At 47.8% G+C, this 19681-nt stretch overlaps 1 protein-coding gene across 1 annotated transcript; it reads right to left on the bottom strand.

Moving 5' to 3' along the window:
- Positions 1-514: 514 nt before the first annotated feature.
- pim1 (Pim-1 proto-oncogene, serine/threonine kinase) lies at positions 515-4554 on the bottom strand. The gene is made up of 6 exons (XM_029157057.3): positions 4135-4554; positions 3835-3941; positions 3667-3717; positions 3142-3508; positions 2387-2563; positions 515-2283 (listed from the first exon to the last, which is right to left on the bottom strand). Exons 1-6 carry the CDS (start codon positions 4205-4207, stop codon positions 2069-2071), a joined length of 990 nt encoding a protein of 329 aa, XP_029012890.1. The 5' UTR covers positions 4208-4554; the 3' UTR covers positions 515-2068.
- Positions 4555-19681: the final 15127 nt, after the last annotated feature.

A 19681-nucleotide genomic window follows, 5' to 3' on the forward strand; every position in this document is an offset into this window, starting at 1 on the left:
CTTTGTTCCGATGCATTCACAGTCGAATCAATGGATCCAACCATTTATTTAGTCATGTCACCTTAAAAAAACATCTGAGCGGCAGCTCAACAGCTGAACCAAATCTCCTCATTTGTACTAGTGCTCATATCACACTTAATGCTGGGTTCAGTTTATGCCAGGCTTTAATATGTTCGCATTCGGCAGCGAACCTGTGCACCCTGCCCCCTTTTTGCTGCCATCTGCATCTCACCAGCCTCTTATCTCTTCATCTGTTTTCTGTATCTGCTGCTCTTCTACCAACGTGTGAACAGGAAAAGGAAGCTTGCTGAGGAAATTGTTTACCCTTCTGACCTAGTAAATTCTATTTATGTTAAAACATCCACCTAGTTCTGCAGCAAACCCATTTTATGCTTTAAAAACAACATCCAGCACAAGCTAGTGACTGACACATGTGCACCACATGGTCTCACGTTAATCTGACAGCGAATCACAGTGTTAACTGTCACACATGAAGCAACACAACAAAGTCAGGTTCTATAGTTAGAAAAATATTTATTGAACTTGTATAAAAATAGTTTCTAGCATAATTTACAATTCTAATTTCAATGAATGAAAAAACAACAGCAATCCGAGCTGCGATCATGCAACCAGAACATGTTTCTCATTCCCACGTCGTTCTCTTCACACACACACACACACACACACACACACACACACACACACACACACACACACACACACACACACACACACACACACACACACACACACACACACACACACACACTTTGCTATCCACTCACTCCTGCAGCAAACGACAAAGTAACATAACCAGTTACCATCAGTAGACGTTCGACGTTTACACTAACATATTTACACAGTATTTACATTACATACACAAACATACACACACGCATCTGCTCTTTTAGAATTTTAAGCCATAAATATGGTCAAGAGAAATTTGTCTCCTTTTAAATAATCTGTGGGCCCTCCAGTGACTGTGGAATGAAATACACATATATACGGTACAGCCGAAATTCTCTCATAAATAAATAAATAAATTCTGCAACAAAATGCTTATCAGGCGTGAGAAACAACTCACAGCAATAATAAATATTGTTGTTATTTACAATTCCCGTGCCCTCACTGCACTTTAAGACCCACGTGAGGCACTGCTTTATAGAATTGAAGTGAAGAGCAGAGGATGTTGTATCTTGGTATGGTTATATTTGCATTGCGGTGTGCGTTCAGGTAGGTGTGAATGAGCGGGCGCCTAAGCCTTGTGTTTGTATACACTACAACACGAGTAGAGGAGGAAGTGGAGGTTGTAGAGTAGAGGTGGATGCTGTAGTAAACAGAGTGAGGTAAGTCCAGTGTTTTCTTTGTTTATGGTTTGTTTGCACAGGTTGCTGTCAGAGCTATGAGGTTACCTTGTTGCTAATGACATTGGAGTAGAAGCAGTGGCAATAGTGGTTGTAAATGGCACAGGCTTTACTGATCTAGGCCCATGAGAGGAAAAAGAAAAACACAATATAAAGTCTTGTGTAAGGAACAAAAAGGCCACCAGGAAGAAGAGCCTTTTTGTGTTCGTGAATTCAAGTATTTTCAGGTTCCCCCAACAATCTCACAGAAGGCACTTTTGAGAATAACACTCCTCTGCCCACGCTGCTGTGACAGACAGCAGAAATGGGAGAGAACAGAGCACAGTGCAGCGAGGGGGTTACATAACTCGGACTGTCCGCTTGCCATTCAGCAGATCAGAGAGCACATGGACTGTGTGCTGCACACAGGTGTTCGTGCATGATAGCACGCCTTCGCGCAAGCCAGCAGACGCCTGCTGCACCTGCCGTGTTCTGACACTGAGCGACAACTGGGATAATCAAGTAGTTGGGGTGGAGAGGGTGCTGCCAGGCTGAAGCCAGGTGACGTCTCCTCTGTGTGTTGTTGACACGCCTGTATCAGGACCATCTCTCCTGGGCGCTGCCCACCCCCTCCGCTCTGCTTCAAGACTGTTACATAAGTCTTTTGTAATAGTCTTTTGTGTCAGTGGAGTCCAGTTCAGACCAGAACCAACTGTTTGCCTCCATCACCGGGCCACGGTCACAGCGCTGGATGTGAAAGCTGCGGGTTCGTGGCTGATGCTGTGTAGTCTGATCTCTGTGGTTGCCTTCTCCGTCTGCACGGGCGCTTGGACTACAGAGGAGGAGGTGCCCTGCATCCACGAGTGGTTGAATATGTCCTCGAAGGACGGGCGGTCCGCCGGCCGCAGAGACAAACACCACTTAATCAGCTGCTGGCATTCTGGAGAAAGAGGAGGAGGAAATCAGCGTGGCTCAAAATCCTGACTATAAAGTACACAATCAGTTACCAGAACACCAGGATGGAAATCACAATGGCAATTTACCTGTAGAGATTCTCCTCCGGAAGAGGATCTGCCCTCTAATGATCTCCTCGTCGTGTTCAAATGGGATGTCCCCACACACCATGTCATACAGCAGGACGCCCAGGGACCAAACTGTGGCAGAGCGCCCATGATAGCGGTGGTATTTGATCCATTCAGGTGGGCTATACACTCTTGTACCTGTCACACAAAAATAACAAATGAACATTTTAAAACCATATAAAAATATGCATAGACTTTGCATCACAAAAGATAAATAGAATCAAACACTGCAGTGTTTCCTACCTAACAATTATCTTATTATTGTAATATTACTCAGCCCAGAATTGCTGCTGCTCAACAAGGAATGCAGACTTATCGGCTGAGCCTGATTCTGAGGATATAACGTGGGCTCAGGCGCCAGGGAGCGTGACAGACTGGGTGTGTGTGTTTAAGAGCCAGAGCTGGGTTCCCGTGCGGGAGGGGGAGCAGGCATGTGACTTTGTTTACAAACTTTGAGTTGTAAAAATGCCACTCTTCGCCGAAAGGGGGCGCCCAACCTGCTGCAATGTCGCCCGGTCGGTATTTACCGGCGCTTAGAGGAGGGGAGGAAAGGGGGTGTCAGAGATGACACAACCATGGAATTTCTGCAGGCGCCTGAGGCTCACATCATAAGACTAAAAGGTCTACTGAAAAATGTCATTAAGAATTAAGAAAAAGGACGCGCTACAGAAATAAATAAAAGGACTCCCTAAAACCACCACGGGCACATGACTCACCATCAAAGTCGGTGTAAATGGTGTCCTTCAGCAAGGCTCCCGAGCCGAAGTCGATGAGCTTCATCTCGCCGGTGCGGAGGTCGATGAGGATATTCTCGTCCTTGATGTCCCGGTGCACCACGCCGCAGCTGTGGCAGTGGCGCACGGCCTCCAGCACCTGGCGGAAAAAGCTGCGCGCCAGCTCCTCCGACAGGGCGCCTTTCTCCGTGATGAAGTCAAACAGGTCCTTGACGTTCTCGGGCCTCTCCATGACGATGATGAAGCTGTCCGGCCGCTCGAACCAGTCCAGCATCTTGATCACGCCGCGGAAGCCAGTCCCGACTTTCTTCAGCAGGACGATCTCCATGGGGACCCTGGAGCCGTTAGGCTGAGGACACGCCGATAAATATTAGCGCGCGCGCACTAAAATAACGGCTTCCTCAAAACAAAACAGTGTAGGGATTCAACTAAATGCTAATTATTTAAATTAAACACCAGGTTGACTAAGCACATTCAGCACAATTAGCGTGATAAAATCGTCCTTACCAGCTCTCCCCACTCGGAGACTCTGTCCTTGGCTACGTGTTTGACAGCGACCTAGTCAAAGCAAAGAGACACCGCAGTCAGGCGACACGTACATTAAGCCCACAACACCCGAAGCAGGTGAATTATTAAAATGCGGCGTGGCGTTATTAATAACTCGTGGGTACTGACCGGGGCTCCGTCGGCCAGCCTCGTTCCGGAGTAGACGGTGCCAAAGCCGCCGCTGCCCAGCACCGCGCCGACCTGATACAGCTTCTCGAAAGGCTCCCTCTCCTTCACTGTGGACATAGGAACACGGGCCGTGAGCCACGATAACACCCATACGTGTACAGAGAAATCGCCGCCGCTGCCGATGTGGCCGCTAAAATGCACGGTCGTCCTTGACATTTGGCCGGGAGAACGCGCGCCGCCGGCCGCGGCCGCAGCCGCGTCCTCCGCGACAGCGCCGTAGGAAAAAAAAGGGCGTCTAACCTTGGTGAACTTGGAGCTTGGGCATGTCGACGGTGGAGATGTGCGCCAGAGAATTGAGCTTGGACAGCAGCATTCCTTCACAAATCTTCACCGCAGCTCGACGACGTGTCCCCGTTGTCCTTCCGCGCGCCTCTGGGCTGGAGGTCGACCGTGATACCGGTAATTTTATTCCGACAGAGCGACTCTCTCGTCTCCCGAGTCGAGCGTAAAGTCCACGTTGGAGGATCCTCGCATCCGCATGGAAGGAAATAAAGGGTCCAGCGAAAGGTAGCTCCCCGCGTCCTGGCGACTGGATATCGGAGCGAAACTACGGCTGTTACCGCAATGTTTTGTAAACAGTCGAGTGAAATTCAGGCGTAAGCAGGTAACGCGTTCAATAGACCAATGCCTCCGTCAGAGACCGGCTCCTGGAAGCACGGAATGGGGGCGAGGACGGTTATAAGGCAGTAGTAAGTAGGCGTGGCCATGCGTCTCGAAATCCTCCCTTCCGCCGCCCTCTTCCGCTCTCTCCTCCAATGAGAAGCCGAGACACAACCAAACGCACGTCAATCACAGAATGAAAATATTGCCACAACCGGCCGAACCAGACACAGACGTGGCGGGAATCAAAACGCGCCAAAAAGGGTGGAGACTGACGCGATAACTATGAATTCATGTTAGACACAAATGCAAATTCAAAGCCAAGTTTCGCCCCCCGCGCCTCTGTTTCCCGGGAAAGGAAGATATGAGCAGATTATTGTCAGCCGGCATCAACTCACATGTTGGGAGCATCAAGTTACTGAAATTGGATCTGTAGTAGTTAAGTTCTAATTCCATTAGAAAACGCAGGATATAGTAGATGCCCGCGAGATGCGTGTGATCATTTTCTAAATTTGCAGTTGCAGTCTCGGTTTTTGAATTTGTCTCTGCATTTTTCTCCGTGCGTGTGTGCGTGTTTGGGAAGCGGCTGCTGCTGCCGCTGAACCCTCCCATGACTTAATTACCGCTCCGGCACTCAGACGCACGCAGCAGCCGTCTATCAGTTGCACTGCAGCTATTCTTACCCCCTGCTATTTACCCGATCATTTTCGCATTAAACGCAGGGTTTTACTGGCCGAAGCCAAGAGCGGAGCTGCGGTGCTCATTTGAGGCGACCGACAATGCCTCTCGACTGGCTGCGCATCAAAGGGCGCCACGGAGAAACGGGCGCATTCCACTCATTCTTTCAAATTGGGTGGCCGCGTTTGCAGGCGTTCGCAGGATGTGGGAAACTACAGATAAAAAGACCATTTACCCTGCCCCCACGCGCTCTCCTCCTCCTCCTCCTCTCCTCTTTCCCGCGCTTGCTATTGTCTGAATGGTGCGCTCTCTCCCTCCTCTCCTTCTGTGTTTGGTTTTGCTTTCCTTTGAAATTCCCTGGGAAGTTGTAAACCGCCATTACGCCGATACTTTGTATTCTTATGTGACCGATTATCCACCTGGACTATGCCAAACTGGAGTATCGGGAACATGCATATGTTAGTTTTCATTTGCACTTGAAAGTTAAAAAATATGCAAATGAAAACTTAGGAGTTTATCAGTCTAAATCTTTGACCTAATCTTTCATGCATAATAAATTTGTGCAAACAGGTCACCCTGGCTGCTTGGAATTTCAAACAGGAGTGTTCAGCCTGGGGCAAATTCCTCTAATATCTTCTAAAACGCTTTAGAGACAATATGCAAATCAGACTCTGAGCTACATAACTTCACCTTTAACCTTTATGAAGTTTTTAGGTAGACAAATACAGCTACAGGTGATACTACTTTATGTTTTAGGGCTCTAATCCTGCTCATCTGTGTGACCTTGGGTAGTAATAGTACTGCATGCATTATGAGCGTAGGCGTTGGTTTGCACAGAGAGGGCTGCGTCTGTTTCTGGGCCGTTGGAGAGGTGTGTGAAAACGGAGAGGTTCCACAGCAGCGGCGGTGACCGCAGGCACATGAAATGCCACCGGTGACCGCATCACTCCGGGTCCGTCCGCGCACAGCCCCGGCCTGCACGATCAGCAGGACTCGGGTGTCAGCCACCCAAGCCCATCCGTCAGAGCGCACATTATTAGTTGCACCGCTCACTTTGGCGCTCAGCTGCTCGGGCTAATCTTGGGGAAGTCTCCCCCCCCCCCATCTCCTCCCAGAGGAGAGGACTCGTTTCCACTGTAAAGTGGGGCCTAGCCGCGTTTTTACATCGGGCCCACCAAATATTCCCCACGTGTGGCTGCTGTGCCGCCATTTGCATGCGAGGCTCTCCGACACATTAGAGGCCACAAGGGAAAGTAGAGGCATGGCAAAATATCGGCCTTACGTAACGTTGTCATAAATTACTTCCTCTTTCCAGATAAATAGAAACGCTTACGACACAGCGGAGAATGTCCCACGTTGTTCAATATGTGCACAGACTATTGAGGATAATTATTATTATTATTATTTCACATTTGATGTTATTACTGACAGTGTTACAACTGACTCACAGTTTTGAAATAAATGTTTTAAAAGTCACTTTTTAACTGTGCCGATTCTAAAAACACTTCAGTTCTATTGAGGTTTATTTATATAGCGCCAATTTACAGCCAAAGGGATTTCAAGGCATTTCACAGGGTTCAAGACGATAAACAACCATAACTAAAAAAAATTACAGTAGCATTAAACTATATACATAAAAACACACACACGGTATACGATGCAGAACAGTTAGGTTCCACGTAACCTTGAAAGTTTGTTTCCTTTTGTGCAATGTTGTGTTTCATCCGATGTCGCAACACAAGCCTTCCCATAAACTCTGTTATCAGACTGACCCTTCAGCACACTATGACCTGCAGCTCCACCCTCCATCAAAACGTTACTGCACTGTGTAACATATTAACCACACACAGTTAACTTTCCCCTCCGCCTGGTTGTCACGAGAGGCTCGGCCACTTGTCTGCGCTTAAAACACTTGTTCATCCATTAATCACGATGGGTAGGCAGCCATCTCTCCAGTTGTCCTCAGATCCCACCTGCTGCCACGATGTAAGTGGCAGGGAAAGTGATTATTGAGGTGGACTAGACGCCAGCGGAGAAGAACACCCCCGACAGATTGAATTATGGGTAATAAGGAGAACCTGCGGATGTGTTCTTACTGTATATTGGCCTCTTTGCTCACTCACACATATGTGCATTATGCAAACAGTGGTGTTTGCAACATAAATGATTCAGTTTTGATAGAGATTCATGTTCATTTACCTGCAAACATCACGATCAGTAGGTTTAGGTACATGTTTCCTTATTGCTCTCTGGCGCATGTGGCAGGAAAACAAGCTGTATGTGTCCTGTATGTGATGAAACCTGTGCACAAATGGTAAATGCTTAATAAATGTTGTCAACTGAAGGATAAGTGGTGTTTTTATGCTATAATTGCTTTGAGATATGTGAGCCTAGACTTTTTAATTTCAACATTTCAATTATAGGGATGGTAATTCAAATAAATTATGTTCAGGATTCAATTATTTATTTTTTTATTTGCATCATATGATAGCGATAATTAGTCAATGTGAAACAAACTGCACACAGGAACGGGGCTACGTTCATCATAATGGAGCCTTTATGTCTGCGACTGATTTCTTCGAAACGCGCATGACGAAACCATTAAACCCTCATCTTCTGAAGCGCCGACGCTAAATCCCTCAAAGCACCTGAAAAGTCTTTTGTGTGTGACAGTCCGTCATTGGGTGATGGGCAGGAGGGTCTGCAGAATTGCGGTGCAGCCAGGTGTCTCCCGGTGTTGTGTGTGCGCTGACAATGATTGACAAAGATTACCCGGTAATTAGAGGAGGGTCGTAATACTGCCCTGCAGCCCAGCAGGAGCAGCCGCCCTCGCTCCCCTCAAACAAACAAAGCCTGCCCGTGTCAGTTATGTTGATGGGGTTGCCAGATAATGAGGCCTGCAGGGTTTTAATTTAGTTTTACTCGATTTGGTGATGAACACATGTGTCGAGAAACGCACCGATATGTTGTGCTCCATGGTTCTTCACCAGGCGTTTCCTGAACATGGACTGGTTGCATGTGGTGGGGGTGGTGGAGGGGGTTCAGGAAATTATTTTTGGAGGTGTTTTAAGTGTTTTAAAGGATGAAGAAATAGCTGTGCGGTGGGTAACCTCCGGCGTGGCCTGACCCCTCCTCAGGTAGCGCCCCCCCCCCCACCTCCCACCTCGCCTCTCGCCCTGCTGCATCTTGACTGACGGGGGCCATGGGAAAAGACTCCAGCGGACATCAAAGACGGCCTTATGTGGGAAAGCGCTGCGCGGGGCCTGTGGAGGACCCTGAAGGTCACGGAGGTTCAGCCTTCCAGTCAGCGCGGACCTGCTTTGGGGTCGCAGGTCATTGGCACGCCTGCCCAGCGTCATTCAGTCTGTTCTTTCAGGAAATTATCCCCACTTGTCTCAATTAGGGTTCTGGCTACTGAAAGGCCCGTGTACGGTTTGTTTACGCCTTTTGTCGCACATGTTAGGGGAAAGTGAGGATAATCTGTGTTTAAAAAAGTGGTAGTGAGCTTTTAAGGGCGCCAGTGGTCACAGTGACAGGACTGTTATCAGCCTTTGGGTTTTCTAAGTAAAATAACATGTTGTGGGTCATCTGTGGTCCAGTGGTGCCGGTCCGGGTGGGAGAAGGGACAGAACTAGAGGCCATGTGCCGTCTGAACGTGACCATGGGCCACAGAGGAGCCCGCTTCCCATGGAGGTTAAGAGGACGGGGCGGGGGGGTCGCGGGGTTGTTGTTATTGTTGTTTAGTAGGGGACTGTACACATTTATCCACGTGGGAAACAGACACTAGTCACTGCTCGGTGACACTGTTGAATGATGTCAGCGAAGTGAATTTCCCACAGGGGCAGAACTGGGGGGTTTTGCTGTTTGCTTTTTTTTTTCTAGCTGGCAACCAGCTGGTGTGTTTTCATTTTGAGCAGCGTGAGCAGGCCAGTTATTTAGGTGAGAAATAAACTTTACACCCATCAGTTGCACCCCTATAAATAGCCCCTTCCCAATATACTTCTCAGATGCACTTCGGAACATTTAAAAAATCCCCACGACGCAAGTTTTCCTTGCCTTTTTTCTTTGTTCCGTCGAAAGTTTTGCTCTGTTTTGTTTCTGCCTCCCCCTTTCTCTCCCCTCTCTCTGTTTACAGTCGATTTGCATTGTGGCCCAGCGAGCGAGGCAGGCAGCTATTGTTGCTGTCGTGAAGGCAGAGGGGGGTTTTCCCACCAGCTTCTCTCTCTAAATCAAAACACCTCTGTGTTGCTGCCGGTGATGTCATGGCCCAGAAACCACTCAAAGCTGCTTCCCTGGGAAACCCCATATCAGGAAGTCCAGACAGTTTTCCCCCCTTGATTGTTAGAGCAGAGCAGCTTGGAAGAGACCGCGAGGCTTCTGATTAGATTCCCACACAGCCGGTTGAGGAGGCCACCGCGCACCCGCTGAACTCATAATGCGACTCAACTGCCCGCTTTCATCGCTTTGCTCCAGATTAAACTGTTAAAATGGAACAAACGCTACACGGCTGGTAGAGTTAGTGCAGTGGAAATGAGTGCTTTGTGAGTCTCCGATCTGCCCTGTCTGCATTTGTGTATGTGCAACAATTCCCTTTAAGTGAAGTTTAAGACGATTATAGAATCATCCTCCTGCAGTCAATGTCATCAGCCTCACTTCTTCCCTACAGAAGTGAAAAAAAGACACCCGAAGAGCGTAACGATTCCGACTTCAGACATCTTTTTAATTCATCAGTCAATCAATAATAAAATTTTCATTCAGCTGGAGGAACTCCAGCAGAACCAGGCTCAGGGCGGGCGGTCATCTGCCTCAGCCGGTTGGAGGGAGGGTTTCTCATGGTTCTATCAAAGCAGGACTGGTGCATTTTGGCAGAACATGGCAGGTTCAGCACTAACCTCGTCCAACCCGGACTGGATTCAGATGAAAACATTGGCTGAGCTCAGACTGACTCAGACTTGCTTTAAAGGAGGGCAGCATCGTGTTTTGTTATTCAGCGCCGTGGCAGCGTTTTGTGCAGCGCGTACTGTGCCAGTGCAACAGGACACCTCGCCTCCCAACTAATCACTAAATAATGATTTGTAAACCTTCTGATGGCAACAGCGCCAGCATTATGTCTGGCTTGTGACTGCGTGAGTACTTGCTGAACGCTAACAAGAACACGCAACACAAAACCTCTATTGTCGTTAGTCTCACTCACACTCAAGAGGTGACGTTTGTGTACCAACACATTTACTGTGTGATCCCTTTAACCCTTGAACGGCTGGAGAGGCAGTGAACACCCCCACCCCCCCTCCACTCTCAGCACGGCTGTTTCCCAGTCTGTGTGTGTCCTCAGAGCGAGGGTGAAGCAGGTCCCTGGAGGTGAGGGTGGGAATTTGAAAAATTCCTTTGCTCCCCAACGCTTTGCCCATTTTAGCTGTTCTCCTCTATCGCTGGGCTGATTAGACTGCATCCTGTCTCCGTGCCATCACACGATGACACATACCGTGCATGCTGCACATGATGTGTTTGTCGTTGTGATAAAGCAAAGAGTTCACTTCACAGAGCTCATGTAAATAAACATCATTAGATAATTAGCGCTGGAGCTGTGGGACATCTTGTCCTGTACTTTTACAGCAAAGCTTTAGTGGCTGTGACGTCCGGAACCAACCGTCCAAACTGCTGCTCCTGATTCTTGTCTTTTCCTCAGAACTGCTCATTTTCTTTCTTGCTTTCTTTTTTCCAGCCCTCTCTTTCTCTCTCTCTCCTGCACAGGAAGCGTTCGCTCCCCACGTCCGAGACTCAGCCAGCGACAACTCCTTCACAGCTCCGGAGATCTTGAAGGTCACTGCGGAAGTTAATGATAGAGGAGGCACGCGGTGAATCACGAGCTCCCAGCAGTTCAGCGAGTTTGCAAATGACCACTTGAAAACTGCTTTAGTCACAATACCTGCAAAGATTATCAGTCGCGTAAACCGAGTAACCTGAGCGTGAAATCGATGTTTCAGCTTCTGTTGCCGTATTAAAAAATAAACTTAAAAAAAAAATACTTCCCTCAAAACAAGACAAAATTATATTTGTTTTATGAGGAAGGTGACCTTTGCTTTCTTCCTCTCCCACAGGTGACCGGCCCTTAAACTCACGGGCCTTCACAATGTAGACAGGTCAAACAAAAGATATGCAAAGCTCCTGCTGCAGACGTAACAACACGGAGGGATGTGTGACTTTCCGTTCGTGCTACTTACGGCATTAAAGCCGCTTGTGCACAGGGAAGATTAAGACTCTAAACACTGGCCGTTGATGAAGGGAATGTGAGAACAACCTGGAGTCCCAGCCTTTGTTGACGTTGTCTGGCCCTGACGTCATAATGAGAACAGGGCTTGGTTGGTCAATAGTGGCCGTACGGGAGAGTCCTGTTTACTCACCTGGGAAAATTACTGTATGACATCTTTAGCAAACAGGATACGGGGACGAGTTGTTAATGCTAATGCCAAGATGCCGAGAGGAGTGGATCGGAGGTGATGGCACAAATAGGACCAAAAAGGACAAAACATGGAACCAAAGACAGGAGAGGGGAACGCAGGTGGAGCAGGTACATGATGCCGTGGGGGTACGTTGAGCAAATATGGGCCCTCAGAGGTGCAGCGAGTGCACCAGAAGTCCTCCCAGTCCAAGTAAAGCTTGTAATCGGAGACACTAGTAGACGTCAGCTGCTGACACGAGCCGTTTCTATTTTGAAAGTCCAAGCTTGGTTAATCACTCTCCACTCCCCTTGGTTCCCACTTCTCACTGCTGGCTATTTGATGGCCCTTGTTCAATGCACCTGCATTAGTGAGCATGCGCTATGCTTAGCGTGGGGGGAGCAGGAACAGCACTATGCGAGTTCTCCACTTGGTTTCGGGCGAAACCCCTGTGACTGAGTAGAGAACCTGCTCCGCTCCCGGTTCCCACAAGAGGGGCCTGACGCGGGATTATGCAATATATGCCGAGGGCATGCAGGCCACGGGGGAGTGGAGACTGCCGGCTTTGCTGTACCTTTGCCTCGCAGGAGGACCATGCAGGCAGCAGCCACACCCAGATGCCTCGGTAGAGCTCGTCATGCATAGTCATGTCAGCCGTCAGACTCCTGCGCAGGCAGGCGAGGTCTGTGGTTCCGATTCGAACGGAGCTGCAGCTGCTGAGCTCGGATTTGCCTGCTTCCACGTCATCAGGCCGTCAAGAATGCAATTACGAGTGAAGTACAATGTCAATCGTCAGCAGGAGCCTTAGTAAAAACAAGCACTCGTACTATAGGAACATATTTGTTTTTATGGACCTAAGACCTATTCAGATGCCAAGTAATCACATTACTTTACTAACTACGCAAAGTAGAACAAAAGAGAAGTGCATCAGCGGCTACATTGTTTCCATTGCTCAGGCACTTCTCTGCAAGGTGTGTTCAAACAGTTTGAAAGCCTCCACACCCACGTCACCCTCTCTGCATTTGGGAGTGGAACCCGAGGCGCTACCGTTCGGAGCCCTTTCAGCGGGCGGCTTAACGTTAGATGTGTTGACAGCATCCAGCGAGTTCACATGGCCTCATCCTGCGCTCAGCTCTAACAGCTGTTAGCGTTAGCGTCAGTCAAAAGTTAGCGGCCTCCTGATGTGAAGCTGGTGAGCAGCAGAATGCTGCTTAATAAATCTCCTTCCACTTGACCTTTTAAAAGTTCCTCCAGCCCTCGCATAGACATAAAACTGGAGCAACAGTGTCCCAAGTCTTTCTTCGGTCTTCCTTCTCACATCTCTCTTTCCCCATAACAGTAAAAACTTTACGAGATCCCTTCATTTTGCGGAACAGCGTGTCCGTTTCCCACCGCGAGGCAGCGCGGTGTTCCAGACAGGCATTCGGGAGTACTGCGCTTCATGGACGCCGTGACTTGCAGGATTCGAGCTGAACTCCAGTGAGTCGGTCGAGTTAACGTTTATCCAGGCAAACGCTGGAACGTTTCACCGACGAGCCGCTGCTGCAGCCGTTAGCGCTGACTTTTGATGAAAGTTATACTCTGTGACCAGCAATGAGGAACAGCATAGGGATAATTACACTCAAGTTGAAATATGTAACATTCATGAAACACTCACCAAAGCAGAAGCACATGAGGACATGAGGAGCTCAGGTTGTGCCATGAGCTTTTTCTCTGGCTCATAGTGCTACACGATAAATGCTTGCTGGTTGCTTCAGGGTTTCTTTAGTGATTTTTGAGCATTTGAGCCCAAATGTGCGTATGCATTAATGCATCATGTGACATTAGATGCCTGGGCAGGGGTTAGATCAGACTATCACAGTTCTGTTTCTTTCTTTTGCCTCTTTCCTGATTCCCAGTTTTCAAATGCAGCCTCAAACGTGTTGCGTGTCTAAAGCTTGAGCTCATTCACAGCGTAATAGCAACGCTTCAGGTGGCCAGACTAGAGCGGGACTTCCCAGCATGCACCAGGAGTGGTCTGCCTGGTCAGCCTGTATGGCTCTAAGACAGCAGCTTTCTCTTTCTGTCCTCTTATTATATAGATTCCAACTGCTTCTTCACTGAACAAAATCAGCTACCGTGACCCTGCATGTGTGATCATTTGAAATAATCCCAGTCCGACCTGGAAATGTATAGAATTTGGTTTTCAAAACACAACCCAAATTTTTATTATTATTATCTTATTATCTATCCTCAACCTTACAACAGGATTACTTTATTGTGGCCATTATTTATTTATTTTAGACATACAGCTACACCTAAAGACAGATCATTCCAGCATTTGCCAATTTCAATCACTAATGAACATTGGAAACACAGTCATGCTGATTTTTCACACCCACGACTAAAACACTAAAACCTTTTTTTTTTAATCTATGGACATGCAGGAGTGGTCAGTTTCTTTTAATTGCTGCTGCATCCTTCCTTACTCTGACTGACTGTGATCTCAAGGCTCCCTGGGAAAGAGGGTATTTGAATGCAACACCTCTTCTACAGGGACCAATTGAACATCACCAAAGCTAAATTAGCGTTGGATTCCTCTTCATGAAAATGAAGCATTGCTCTTGGGAAATTCCTTTTGGATTGGCTTCTGCGGGTCAGGCCTCTAAATAGGTTGTGGGTCTATTATGGATGGATCCCCTCATGATAATATGCTTTAATGAGCATGTGTCCCAGGGCAAGAGACTTAGATTTCGAATAAGAAAGCTTAATGGGGTATTAGGCAGATATTCATCAAACATGGCTGGATGCTGTGCATTGTGATTGATGTTGTTTGTGAACAGGTGAAGAACCAAAGCTCCTCTCATTAATAAGCCTATTGTTTCCCTTCAGCACCACTTGACTTACTTGAGTGCATGTTTGTGAACTGCTCTCCAACATCAACCGACCCCCCATCCCCTATGTGTGCGGTTGATGAAGAACGCCACACAACATGGGGGCCACGGCGGTGTCACCGAGGTCGAATTCGTTCATGCGAAAGTGTGACAACCCCTGGTGACAGCGCATGTGTAGCAAAATATATTTTGCTACATTTTTTGCAAAATATATTTTGCTACCCCCCCCCCCCCCCCCCCCCCCCCCACACACACACACACACACACACACGCTGCTGGAAGGCCCCAAAAGCGCTACGAGTTCGGATGGACCCGCTAACCTGGTGTGGCACACACACACACACACACACACACACACACACACACACACACACACACACACACACAGCCTCAGCGCCCGGCCACCTACGCAGACACACATACAGTAACGGGCTGTGGGCACGGCCCAGCAGGGCTGGAATGCGACCTATTGTTACTGTAGTCATTTGGCAACAATGGTGGATCAGAGACAGTTAGCAACACAATGCCACCACGCTGATCTGTGCAGAGGCCTCGGTGCTGCTGGGTGCTGCCGCGTCCCGCTGGGCTCATTTGGCCACTTGGGAATCAGGTCGCTTGTAGAACAGTTCCTTTAGCGGCAATGATGCAATGACGGCCCGGAGTATCTGCATCCACGGCGAACGATTTGTAGCTCAAGATGAGTAAACACTATGTGCTGTTTGTCATGTAAATGCAGATTATTCATACATACAGCAGACACAAAAACACACAAAGCAAAGCGTGAAGCGTGTTAGTGCCCAGTTACTGATCTATTCAATTAAGCATCAGTGAATCCTATAAATAATGGGACAAACAGCACATCCGAAAACACAGAGCTGTGGTTCCACGTGCGTCACAATGAGGAAGAACAGCTCCCTCCCAGTCAACAGCAACATCTGAACCGATGGGTCACTGGGCCCCGGCGAGGAGGAGGAAGTGATTCTACATGTGCAGGAAGGGAGATGGAAACCAGTTGTCAGTGGGGATTTTCTTTCAACCTAGTTTCCATGTGATGAACAATGAAGCGCGCTGTGCTGCTAAAAGGAAATCGGTGCAATTCACAGGTCTGACACTGATGCTCATGACCTGGTCAATTATGGAGGCTGGCGGATACGAGGGAATCAACCGGGGTTGTGTGACATCACTGAGCCAAGGACGAGTTTCATTCAATGGTCTCGGCTCTAACAGGTAAATAGAAACGCTGCAGAAGAATGAAGGGGTTCAGAACAAAAGCATCATTGTTAAAAATTATCACATAATTTCTACTTTCCCCGCTTGTATGGTACGACTCGTTATTTGGGAAGGACAAGGAGAAAGAGAGGGAGCGAGAACACGCTGCGCTCTTTTATTCTCCCCAATGAAAGAAAGAGATTAGCATTAAAAGAGAACATGGCGTTATGGCACCGTGTGCAGCATATTCAAGGCGAGAGCAGGTTTAAAGGTGCCAGACTTTCCGCTTGATTCATACAGACACAGGGCGAGAGCAAGATGAGACAGACAGGAACAGAAAATCACATACGGTTTCCACACAGGGAAGTTCAGAGCGAGCATTAACGTAAAGGTAGTAAAACTTAAAGAGGTGAGTCACACACACACACACACACACACACACACACACACACACACACACACACACACACACACACACACACACACACACACACACACACACACACACACACGCCCCTTTTTCAGTTTCTGAGTCACAATGCAAAGTGTGAACGTGAATGTGAAGCACTGGATAACAGCCTCAGCCCACATGCAACACGTGAAGGGCGCCGTGAATACAAGCGCACCACTGGGTAACGTACCCAGGGTGTGTTTGTTTTCGTGTGCGCTGCATGGGTGTGGGAGTGTGAGACGGGGAGCCAGAGGAGAGGGAGCGGGGTGGGGCACATTTTTTTGGCAATTTGGATGTGCACTGTTTTGTTTGCGCTAGTACTTAGTTCACCCATACACAACCATGTGAATGCGCATAGTGATAATAAGGAGCTGCTGAGGTCTACAGATGCAGGTCGTGCTTGTTTCCTCCCGTTAAGGTCCTAGGAGAGAAACGGCCGTATGACTCCACGTATCCACGGATGCCGTCGTCATTTACCTTGTTTCTTACCGAACTGCTGAACCTGCATCTTGTTACTGATCAGGTTTCTTCTGCTGCTTCTTCCCTCCTTGAGACACGACTCGAGCTTGACGGGGGACTTGCTTTTCCTTTTCTTCTTCCCGCAAGAACTCCCACGGGGGAAATTTTCATTTCGTTTTTGATTCGGAAACAAAGCTCGAGCGGTGGCAGCAGCAAATGCATCTGGGTGGAGAGCGATAAGTTACTGCAGAGTAGCCTCTTTACGTCTTTAGAGCTTTAGGTTTCAGGTTACAGCTTTTAACTTTGGTACATGATTCTAATATGATTAAAGTGAGGAATTATGTAATGCGGAGATCGGATCTAACAAGAACAGAAGGACAGAGACAATCCTAAGGCGTTGCTGGGGTAAATTCACAGTGGGGCCACCCCGGCTCAACACATGTGCAGCAGTGATAGTGTGACAGCGCTCGGACTCAGCGACCTGCTAACCGACACCTCGGAGGACGGATTGCGACACTCAGGTAGCGTTACCTCTGGTCAAAATCAGGCCTGTGACAAACGATTCCACTCCCAATAGCAGAGCGCACATCCATCACGCTGGGGCCTTATTTTTCCATCCTGTGACTCGGCCCTGGCGTAATCCATCCTCATTTGCCGTCAATCACAGCCGCAGGAGCCCGTTTTTGCTTTATGAACCCGGCAACCCAAGCAAAGGGAGACCTGCGGAGCGGCGGCGTTGCCCTGGGTGTGACGCTGGAGGCCGTTAACCGGACGGAGAACTGGCACGCCTCCGAGTGCAACGCGCCACTGACCTGGCACGCTGACACGGCCGCATGCTGCAGTTGTGGAATGTGAAATCGTATAATGTCACACGGGTGGATGGAATAACAGCTTATTACAGCTGAACAAGAGAACCAGGCATCGCTTTAAAAGGATCAAATCAGGCCATTTGGAGCAGGACTGCAGAGAAAAACAAGCTTTTTTGTGAAATAATAATAATAAATGAATTAAAGGATAATTAGCTTCTGTGGCACATTATTCATTGTCTATTAGAAAGCAGGTTTTTATTATTTATTTCCACAGTATAGTGTTCATATTTTGCATATTAAGGAACAATTATGTTAAATGTTAAAATAAACAGTAATGAGACAATGATGACAATCAGCCGGTGTTTGGTGTCACAGTTATGTTGATATAGTATTATTTCAATAGGATGTTTATTGAGTAAAGCCTATGCTACATAGGACAAAGAGAGTATTTTAATTGAGGAACATCAATCCACAACCAGCTCTGTGTTCTCTCTTAGCTCCACTGGAACAACCACCTATGAAATGTTTCCAGAGAAACGGTGCTGCCAGGCATTCGACGCGAACCGGTTCTGGATGGCTCCCCTCACAACCGAGCCCACTCTGCGCTTCTCAGCTAACATGTGACCGCCTTGTTCTGTGGAAGCCTCAGCCCATTCTTATCTTTCACTCCCACTTCCACAGAAACGATCGCACCGCGGCCCCTGCAGACCCACAGAGCGTGTGTGTGTGTGTGTGTGTGTGTGTGTGCGTGTGCGTGTGTGCGCACGCATGCATGCTCTCTATGGGAAAGGGAGGGGTGGTAGAGGGTGATAGTGCACATCTCCGTCTGTTTGTTTATATTATCACTGTACTGGTTGTATTTGCCTGCAGTCACTGTAGTTTTCCTGGAAGAGCTGCGCAGCCCCCGTGACACCTCCGTGTTCACGTCGATAGCCCGTTTGCTAAACTGAACACCGTGAGGCCTCTCCGAGCCCTGGTGCCAGTTTTTTTTCTCATCAGGCACTCGAATAGACTACATCTATAATGCATGAGTGAAAATATCCATTTAGATACCACATATTAACAAAGCAAAGAACATGCTTTATGGCTTATGAGTCATAAATGCAGCTTTCGTAGAAAGAAACACATCTGTGTACACATACTGTACAGTGTGAACAGAGATAACAAGAGGAGAGCTTTATAGCACACAGGATCCCAATAATCATTATTCTAGTCAGAGAAACCTCTACCTCAATATTATAACATTAGATACCATATAATAAACAACTGAGGCTAATACAAATGACTCTTACTTACCAGCTCAACAAAACCCCAAAATTAACCAAAAGCCAAACACAAATCCAACAATTAGATTATTAAAAAGGCTAAAATGAAGCAAATAATAAATAACAGAAGTAGTTGTGCAGGTGTAAATAATAAAATAATGGATCATTAATGTTGTGCAGCTTTACTACCGGTTAAACAAAGTCTTTGTCCTTCTTCTAAAGTCTTGCCTTCACTTCAGCAAAGATGAAGCCTCTTTTTTTTTTAAATGATGTGACATTAAATGTCACATTGAGCCGTGAGCCAGCTTGCAAAGCACCAGGGGCCTCGGATGAGCTCACGTCAGTGGAATGCACCTGGCTCCTGTTGTTATTTACACCTGTAGCCGTCCTGTCACGACACGCTCTATATGATCCTGAGAACACAACAACACGAGCAGCAGCCTCTGGAGAAACGTTGGACGCTGGAGATGACAAGAAGAAGGCGTGAGACGTCCGGGTGGGAACCTCCAGGGGGAATATTGGGCTGGTTGATGGCAGCGGTGGAAGAATGGATGCGATCATTCATTAACATTGGAGAAATTCTGGGGAACTAAGCCACAGCCACAGTGAACTTTTACCAAAGAAATCACCCCCCCTTCATGGACGCTGTGTATATCACAGCTAAACAGAAGGTTTAGGTAATGGTGCAGGGGGAGGACACTGAGGCGATTCACTCGGCCTTTTACATCCAACTACTCCCTACTCCTAATACTTCAGCCCTGGCTGGATGCTAAACAATGATGTCAGTGCATTCCTCGGGCTTCAGAGACATTCTCCAGGCAGCACCAGTGAGGCTAAATGGATTTCTCACACTCCTGGAGCCAAAAATCACCCCTTTACGCCACGATTTCTTAAAAGACGTTTTATGCTCATAGAGAGAGGTTCAGATTCTGCTGTCGTTTGGGTCCCACAGCTCGGGTTTACAGCAGTGTAGTTTCAGCTCCATTATTAAGTATTTTATGAAGTC

Source organism: Betta splendens, chromosome 7 (genome assembly GCF_900634795.4).
Source record: "Betta splendens chromosome 7, fBetSpl5.4, whole genome shotgun sequence".
Lineage (NCBI taxonomy): Eukaryota > Metazoa > Chordata > Actinopteri > Anabantiformes > Osphronemidae > Betta > Betta splendens.